Genomic DNA, 9,553 nt, shown 5'->3' on the forward strand with positions numbered 1-9,553 from the left:
GTTCTCCACAATGATGTTGACGGCGTTAGCCAGGAAGAGACCTGTCACTACAGTCATCTGCATGAAGCCGGAAAAGGAGGCCACGCAGCTCCTTGGGAGCCATCTCGGCACTAAACAGAGGCAGTGAGAACGACGAGTTACCCACACCGAAGCCCTGAATCACACGGGCAATGTACATGAGACCGTGCTCCTGTGCCTTGTTGAAACACACCCACGATGTACCAATGCAGAAAAGTAGACCGGCCGTGAAGATGGTCCAGCGCCGACCTAGCTTGTCAGCCACAATACCACCCACAAAGGCTCCGCCAAGACAGCCCAGGTTGTACGCCATGTTGTACCACACGGTGAAGTCCGTCCATTCAGCCGGCAGGTCCGAGGCCGAGGCAACGCATTGATCATACGTGAAGTTGTGCCAGCCGACGCAGTAGTCGTAGATGAAGGAGTCCATGATGAGAACGCCCGAGGTCACACCCTGATCGTAGCCGAAGAAGAGGCCACCCAGAGTGGCGAAGACGCACACGATGATAGCGTAGGTGCGCGAGCCCTCAGTAGGGACGTCATCGTCGTTATTGTGGACGTTCACCACGACGCCGGCAGCCATTGTGGAGTGGAAAGAAGCTGGAGGAAACTGCTGTGCAAGTCGGTAAGGCGGTAAATCGCAGAATGAGAAAGGGATCGGTGGGCAGGATTCGAGATCGCGCGCTGCTAGGATGGTAGCAATAGACTGCGTACATGTATAATGTAAGGCACAGGTACTAGTGGAAGAGCATCCTTGCCTCTCACTAGATATCTGCAGACTTCACCCCCACCCGCTACAATGGGCGGAGCGTAATCCACGTACGCAAAGTCTGGACGAGCACGTCTACTGTTCTGCAGTCACACTGAGGTGGGGTGTACTCTCTCACGGTACACGTACAACTTTTTGCGGTGATATACTTGAAGCTTCAGTGTGCCGGTTGAAGTTCGGGATCGCCGGGACATTGTCGTACAATCGTGAGTTGGGCGTCAGTGAATACTTTCGTTTTACAGTACCTGTATTTTCTTGTACAGAAGTCCGCGTAGGGGGGACCGAGAAACGATCTTAGAGGGTGATAAAACAGATGTTTTAAATGTACTGATATTTAGTTAAGAAGCGAGGCGATCTTGCTCCTGTCCGACAGAATGCCTGCGTGCCGCCAGCAGTTCTGAATGGTTTTGGGCGAGATCTCGTCGTAGGCCATCTTACTCCAACAAAGAGCGGTGTACTGATGATGCAGGTAATGCAAGAATTAGTTGAAGCAGCGCAAATTTAGAATCCGAGTTTCTCTAGATTTTGTTTGCACGTGAGTTCTGTTTCAGCAACTTCAGAAAAGCTTAGGGCCCGGCACACCAATGGGACTGAAGTACATGTATATTGAGCGTAACCGATTGTTAGACGTGGCGGTGCTTGAACTTCGGAAGCTGCACAGTCAGTGCGTAGCTTTCACTTTTAACTAATTTCGCTGGCCGATTCCAAGCAAATCGCAAGCAAGTTGAGCTCCATTCCAACAGAAGTGCAGTCCAGCTGTGTATCAGGGCTTGCACCCTTGATTTATTTTAGTCTGTAGGCGCTTTTTTTCTTTTAGGCGGTGTGCTACTTTGTCGATTGCAGCTGGCGGCTACGTTATGTAGTTTTAGACACCTTGCGCAGTACGTAAGGTGTTTAAAACTCCACAGGATTAAGCAGCATCGCGCCGATTTGATACGATATCAAGCAGATATCGGTACTATTCCATGTGCGCGTGTATTGCGTACTTTGAAGTGCATACCATTGCGTAGTATTAGTCACTCACTAAGTGGCAAGTGCTCACAGACTGTGAGTCACAGTTGCGAGTACACAACTTGTGACGAGTACGCACTTGATTTATTGTCGACGTGACGCTGTAGGAATGATTATGGAGGTGGTATGATTATGGCTGCTTTTTGAGAAGACTTCAATGTAAAACTGCACCTGTATTTCTGAACCTTTGAATTGCTAAAGCGATTTAGATGCAGTGAAAAACCATGTATACACGTAATAGGAAGCGGGCTCGAGTTGACTAAAAGATATAATGTAGTAGACTTCACGATCCTGCACTTTAGTTTGATCTTTTAACTTATGCACGCATTTTTTTAAGGTGCTCCCAAGTACACAATACCATAAGTAAGGGGTGCCTCCAGACTAAAATAAATCAAGGGTGTGATGCATGATGCATCAGGGAATCTCTGTGCTGGGCTGCATTTTGTTGGACTGGAGATGCTCGTGATTTGGCTGGAATGAATTAATTAAAAGTCCAAGTACCGAAGTTGAAGTACATGAATGTGACCGCCACGTTTAGCAATCAATTCCTGTACAGTACTGTACATGCACAAAACTTCAGACTGAAGTTCAGCCCCTACGTAAGGGGTGAGTAAGGAGGGCCATTCCGCGGAGGGCCATGGGACAGACTGTGCGCAGAGACGACACAAAAAAATCTTTTGTAGCAGTTTTTTATTTAATAAAATCGAGTTATTACAAGCCGTGTTCGTCTTTAAGCGGCGTGTCCGTTGCAATATTTCAGTTTATAAAATCTAATACTAATTTGGCTGTGTCCGTCCCACAGAGGCGTGTCCGTCCCAGAGACGCGAGATATTTGGTCTGTGTCTCACTTTCAAGATGGCGCCCAAGCCCAAACTTGCGCTTCCCGCTTGCGGCTACATAGTCGTCTACCTGGGCCTTTCAGACGAGACTCTTACAGCTCTGAAAACCGAGGCAATGGCTCGAGAGTACGTGGTGGAGCTCGTACTTGCTGGTAACCCAGAAAGTGGGGTCTGACCACATGGTCCATATATGGTAAGTTTGGTTGGGCGATTTTTTTTAAAATCTATCATTTTAAAATGGTTTTTAGAAAGATTTTAATTCTTTAATTTTAAAAATAATTACAATTATAGGTGCTTCTAAAAACTCTTTCATAAAATTCCATTAATTTTTCACGTCCCCAAAAATAAGGTGTCATAGCTCCTACATCTAAAGCATGACAACAAACAGCTAATAAATGGTTTAAAATACGTGTTATTTCAGAAAATAAAACTCTACAGTACAATTGAGACTTCCTCAATTTGTTTTGACTTACGTAACCTTCAGTACTTAATTCTTGTACCCTTTCTTATTGCCGCTATTCCCTGTATACAGACAGTACCAGTACGATATCACGATGACAATCCATCCGAAAAACGATCCAACTCATCCAAGGATAGGAATTGCAGCTTCACGACTTGTCATCATCTTGGTCGTTTTGATACTTAAGTAATTTCTTTTTATCCATCAGGATATTCAAAAATAAATATATGTTGAGGTCTGCACCACGTCACAGGATTGTGTGGTGCACATAAAAGGCAACTTGCTGTGTCATGGAACATTTGGAGTCATTCCAATCTTCTAGAATTCGAGTGTTGCAGTAGGCAGTGCAGGAAGGATGTAGAGAGCTACACCATTGTTGAAGTAACCATTTCCGATGTGATGCTGACTATCTAGGGGAATATAATTGTGCTATATCATATAGAGATTTCTTATATAACTGGACTGGTTGGTGGAGAATAACTCCCCTCCAGGACACCAGACTATCTAAATCACCACTTCCTCTTTTACGAACTCTACCACACAAGCGTCTTCTCCTTCTACATTCAAGACTTCCTCTTCACTATGGCCGCCTAATCCTCTCTACCTTTGTCCTCATTCAGTTCTGTACTGCCCTAACAACTCTGCGCAAATCATTCCTTCAACAGGTTATCAGTCCAACGCTTCGCCAGGGTACTGACGAGCTGAAAGCGGCAAGACGATGCGCCTCCAAGCCCCAAGGCTCATGAAGGAGATCGGAGAGAAAATCGCCCGACGGACACCAACTCGCGTGAGGCCACGTTGCCAACTTGGCTCCAGCCACTGTGCTGTAGCACAGCATGCGTAGTTATTCGCCATGCTGGGAGGTCATGAAACCCGCGCGCCAGCCATGGAGCTGTAGCGCCGCACGAGACACATACATTCCGTGCCACACCGGCCATTGCCGAGTTGTGAGGCCATGATGCCAGACCAGCCATAGCGCTGTACTATTGCTGCTGGTTGAAAAGCCGTACTAGAAGGCCACAGTGCCTTGTGCTCTACGTACATGTACGCGTACACGTACACGTATACGTACACGTACACGTACACGTACACGTACACGTACACGTACACATACACGTACATGCATTTGATGATGTACAAGTACATGTAGTACATATTTAAGGCGAAGAACTAAATACCGCCCTCACGCACCAGCAGCATTGCTGTAGTGTCACGCCATACTGGGAGGCCAAATGCCCCACTTGCGAGCTATAAAGCTGTGCTTAAAATATTCCAGCTACAAGCTGTGTATTTACTACTAGTATATGTGTACTTAATGAGATACCATTTTAAATATGTACATCTCGAGCTACAAGGCCGAATGGCACAGCTAAAACCTCGCTTAATGCAAAGCTGCAGCAGTCTACTAAATGCAGATCTACGGCTTGTTGAGAACAGGTAATCCACTACATTTTGGACCTGTAAAATAAAAATATACCTTAAAAAAACAAGAAAGAGATAAAATGAAAATGGGCAATTGTCCATACAAACATGTGTCTGGTATTTAACCAAGTTAAGAAATACGCCCAGAAATGTATGAAACTGGGAGGCAACAACGCCGAAACAATTCATTCAATTCGCCAAACTTAAAAAAATTATTGCGGCAAAAGTTTCAAACATTTCCAGCATAAAGAAAAAATCTTCAATACTTTATGACTTTAAGACAAGCCTACACAAGCCTCTGTCTACAGAAAGCAACTATAGTTTTACTGCATTAGTTTCATTTTCAATGGAATCGATAGTTTACAAACCTATTGCTTGCACTTGCGAAGTATAAACAAAATAAAAATCTTCGAAATGAGAAACAACTCCATGAGCCTCTAGGGAGAAAAATAGGAACGACGTTACCGCAACACAACGGCGACAAGACGACAGCTCTTACGGCAACACATCTGCCCCTTTTGACACAAGGAACAACATAAAAAATGTGTCAAAGCAACACAGCTCGGTAAACTATTATCCGGGGTCTGATAGATTACCGTTATTGTCAAAGTTACCACTCCGCTCATTCACAAAATTTACATTATAAGTGCTCATTCATCATTTGAAAAAAAAAGACTCGCAGTGACCAAGCCAGCTTGGGCTCCATGAACGATTCAGCTAGCACCGACCGGACGCATTCAACTGGCGACGATCCCCCGACGCAATCTCCGCCACAAGGAGCGGATGTGCAAGGAGCTGCTACGGTCTCGACTGCAGCAAATCGAGCTACTGGGGGAGAAGCTCGAGCGACTTTCCGAGTTTTCGCTAAAGCTGATGGATCTCCATGAGGAGATTGCTGTTATACTCGCACGCGAAAAGCATGATACAATGCGTCTAGCAGCTGCAACCGGGGCTTCTGCTCACGACGTCGGATACGTTGTATCGTATGCTATGGCGCTCGAGGAGTGCTGCAGTATTTTGCTGGATCAGGCTTTGTAAACGAATTACAAAAGCGATAAAGAAGGCATAAGGAGGTTTACGTAGCAAAGTTAAGTCGACAAACGAATGCATATTATATTTTAAACGCTGAAAACAGTTCCTGACCGGTCGCTTCTACCGCTTTCGCTCGCTTATTTGATTTCGTAGTCACCTCTGGTTGCATCAAAATTATCCACATGATACGCAGTCGCATGATGGCGACATCGTCTTATGTGACGGTTGCGTTAGCAAAGGCGGTGCTATCCTTGAGTACTGCATATGTTTGGGCGATACACAACACCCCGCATGAAGATCCATCTGGCTGTGTTGGCGCATTAAGCCACACGCCATTTTCGACGAGAGGAAAATCAGTAGCTTGCATGGTCTCATGATGCCAGTTCCGTAAAAATTTAGCCATTGTGTCCTGGAAAATGGCTTCCATTGTTGCTAGAAATTCCGTCCCACACAAGGGTTCGTAATAGTACGGTGTGATGCTGGGCGTTTCCTGCTGATAGGCCATTCTAACAATGATGACGCCCCAGTGATTTCCGTTTAGGTGAACTGGCAACACCACATAATGGAATGACGATATTCGTGTCTTCGGAGGGCTGGGGCATCCCATCGTCGGAGCGAGCGAACTCAGTGCGTAGCAGTCACCAAGCGCACCGCAGATGCAGCGAATAGTAAAGTCAATCACGAGGTCGTTTAACATTCGAGTCCGGGCCAGGCTTCCCACCATATTGTCCACCCTGATAGAGCACGCAGCACTCGTAAGCCTAAATTCCGAGTTAAGGCAAGATCCGCGCAGAATATTTGCCGCTTCGTTCGCCAAATCTTTGTGTTTCTCGCCCGCTTCGGAAGGGAATAATACTTCCGAATCAGTCTCTTCGTCAAACAACAGTGGCGTATCGAGCATTGTTTCCCATTTAGTTGATAGAAGCCATTCCACATCTGCGTACCATGCAGTGCATTTTGCACAAATGTTGTAGAACTCTTTCATTCGGTACACAGCCCCGCTAGACATACAATCCAAAGGGTGCAACACAAGAAACAACACAAAACGTGAGCAACACAAGAAACAACACAAAAATGTTAGCAACACAAGAAACAACACAACCTGATGATCAGCATTGCGAAGTACGAACCTGGTGAACTTCGGAGTTCCGCCCGAGAAGAAAGCTACGATCTCCTTAGTCGTTCCTTCCGAGTGCTCCGAGTCGGAATTATTGGCGAAATATTTGGGTTTGGATCGCTTGTTCTTCTCTTCTTGTATAACTGCACTCAGCTTTGTCACCAGGTGCTTGGGCACAACGAAGTTGTAGTCGAACTGTTCTGTTCGCACGTAGGCTCGTTGGCTGCGCGCAGCCCGTGCGCCGATGAAGTCGTCCGTCATGGCAGTAGGGTAAGTTGCCAGAATTGATCGGACGTACTCGACGTCATTTGTATTGTTTACCCACTCGAGTACTCGCGAAAGTACTGGTGCGCTTTTGTCTGGAAGTGTAATAGCTGCTAGTCGTTGCGGCTTCGCCACCGCTTTTATCCGCGCCTGTTTCACCTTCTTTCGTTGATTGTGCCGGGGCTTAGCTTTGGGTAGCTGAAGTACTTCAATCTTGTCGTTTTTTCGCGCAGGTGGTTTTATCACAGCCTTTGCCTTTGTTTTTACAATTTCCTTTGTCAGTAGCATTTTTTGCTTAGGCGGCGTAGACCCCGACTCAGACGAATCCAGTTTTGTCTCCCACGTTTGCGTCAAAGTTAGGAGCTTGGTGTTGCAGCTTGTGCTGGTTGATTTACGGCTTGTGGTGCTTGTTTTGGAATCCGACTTCACGAAATGTTGTCGCTCGTGGTCATGGGGGGCTGTACATTGCCTCCCGCAACTAGTAGACCGTGTTCAGCTTGCTCCATGTCACCAATCATTGCCATTGTGTCGATGAGATCAGCTGGATCAATGTCAGATCCTGTATCACTCTCGTTAGCATCACCAAAAGCCGCAGTATCGTCCGTGCTATCGTCGGGCATCGTTGTCGCATCTGACGTGTATGCTGGTAGCTTTTGCATGCCATTGCGAACTATCTCTTTCCACGATTGCAGTGCTGGGTAGAATGCTGGACTGGTTAATCCGGCAAGGTACTCAATTACTGGCTCGAACGCAGCTTTTGCATAGCAGTACTTCTCTTCCGATGATAACACCACCACATTTGCCTGTTCACGTCGCCTCAGCTTAACATATACAACCCGCGGCTTTTTAGTCCGAGATCGCAGTCCACTCCGCTCAACCCCACGCGGCGGTGGTACTTCCGGGTTCACACCTTGTGTTGCCGAAACATCGTCTTGTGTTGCTTTCCATACTTCTTGTGTTGTTTCGGTTTCTTGCTCTGTTTCGTAAACTTCACTGACGTCGGATGGCTGCGTAGCGCTGGCGTGGGAGATGCATTGACCCGCATCTTTCATCGCTGCCTGCACTGTCTGGAGCATGCATACACCATCTGCAAATTCTTGATCCATATTCGCCATCGCCAGCATATCCCAGCGCTTAGGTATAGTTGATACTGGCAGACTCTCAAATTGATGAACATTGGCAGCGATGTACATCAAATGTTGACATGGTAGATTGTAGCTGCAGTAGAACAGACACGAACATGACCACTGAAAGTCGTTGCATTGATGTGTAAGCTCCCCCGTTCGCACTACCCACTCACCAACATCAGAACCACGCTTAATGCATGTTGTCGCAGCACTGAATACCATAAAGTAGTCCCATTGCGTGCGTACGCTAGCCAGCATTGTGTCGCTCAGGTACTTTGACACTAGAGAGAGAAATCCGGGAACGCCATCGGGCTGTCGCGACCTTGATGTATGCTTGTGCATAGCGGTAATGAGATGGCTTGTTATGGTAGCCTGGTGAGATAGTAGTCCACTCACTGTTGAGTCAAGTCGGGGGCGCTTCCCCAGCAGAAGTTTTAGCTGGTTCCAGTTTGACTTGATCCTGTTCGTCGTCGTGTTACCGGCCGTGAATGATTTGCCCCTGACGTGGTCTGCCCACATTCCAACACAAGATTCCCAATTCGCCTCGAAATATTTCTGCAGCGCTGGGCATTCTAGCTTACAAATTTGTCTGAACGTGGATACTTCTGAGTCGAACGTCGCTTTGGTTTTACTGTTTTCAGCAACACAACCGGCAACATATAGTTAACAACACAAGAAACAACACAAGCTAGCACCACAACAAACAACACAAGCTAGCAACACAACAAACAACACAGCACAAACACGCACCAGTATATGAGTTTTGCGAATGCCGATTCCAACGTTTCCCTCTCTGTCACCTTCAAATTATACTCTTTCCGCTTACAAACCTTGCGCCAGTACGTTAGCGCATGAAACTGACAAAGTAAAACATCAGCGCCAGGAAATGCCTTCTTCAGCACTCGCCACTCAACGAAGTCCTTGTCGATGACGACGGTCTGGATTGATTGCCAGGACGGATTCTTGCGTTTGAAAAACTCAACAATGAGCTCCATCGTGACAGCTTTTTGGTCGAGGGCTAGAAAATCAATTACAGGCATTCCTCTGCCTGTAGCAGTTGTAACTACAAGACTCCCTGTAGCATATACACGAGTATGATATCAGACCTCACTTCAAGGATAATATAATTATCGACGTTACCCAGATGATATCCCAAATTATTGGTCCCATGTGTCCAGTCCATGACTAGCGTGTCACCCCACTGTGCGAAACATTTTTTCTGAATGCACGTTTGCATCGCAATCACACAAGTGATATCCATTTGGTCCTGAACTAATAGGACATCATTGCCGGCATTCCCGTCAGCAAAATAATCGAGAATAGTTTTAGTGCGCTCGAGGGTTGTCGTGCCCAATACTTGACGGAGCAGATTTCTCGTTTGTTGTGGTGTTAAAACCATATCTGGATATCATCAACGAAAAAAAAGGAGAGTGATTATAAATTAAGTTAGCAAAACTGAATAAAAAAATAGATACTGCTACAGCCAAATTCACC

The 9,553-nt window shown here is 46.3% G+C and overlaps 1 protein-coding gene across 1 annotated transcript; it reads right to left on the minus strand.

Annotated features, from left to right (window-relative positions):
• Positions 1–53: 53 nt before the first annotated feature.
• Positions 54–601, minus strand: PITG_18767 (uncharacterized protein; the record flags this gene model as incomplete). The annotated part of the gene is made up of 2 exons (XM_002997205.1): positions 54–91; positions 142–601. 2 exons carry the CDS (start codon positions 599–601, stop codon positions 54–56), a joined length of 498 nt encoding a protein of 165 aa, XP_002997251.1.
• Positions 602–9,553: the final 8,952 nt, after the last annotated feature.

Source organism: Phytophthora infestans, genomic scaffold, assembly GCF_000142945.1.
Source record: "Phytophthora infestans T30-4 supercont1.81 genomic scaffold, whole genome shotgun sequence".
Taxonomy (NCBI): domain Eukaryota; phylum Oomycota; class Peronosporomycetes; order Peronosporales; family Peronosporaceae; genus Phytophthora; species Phytophthora infestans.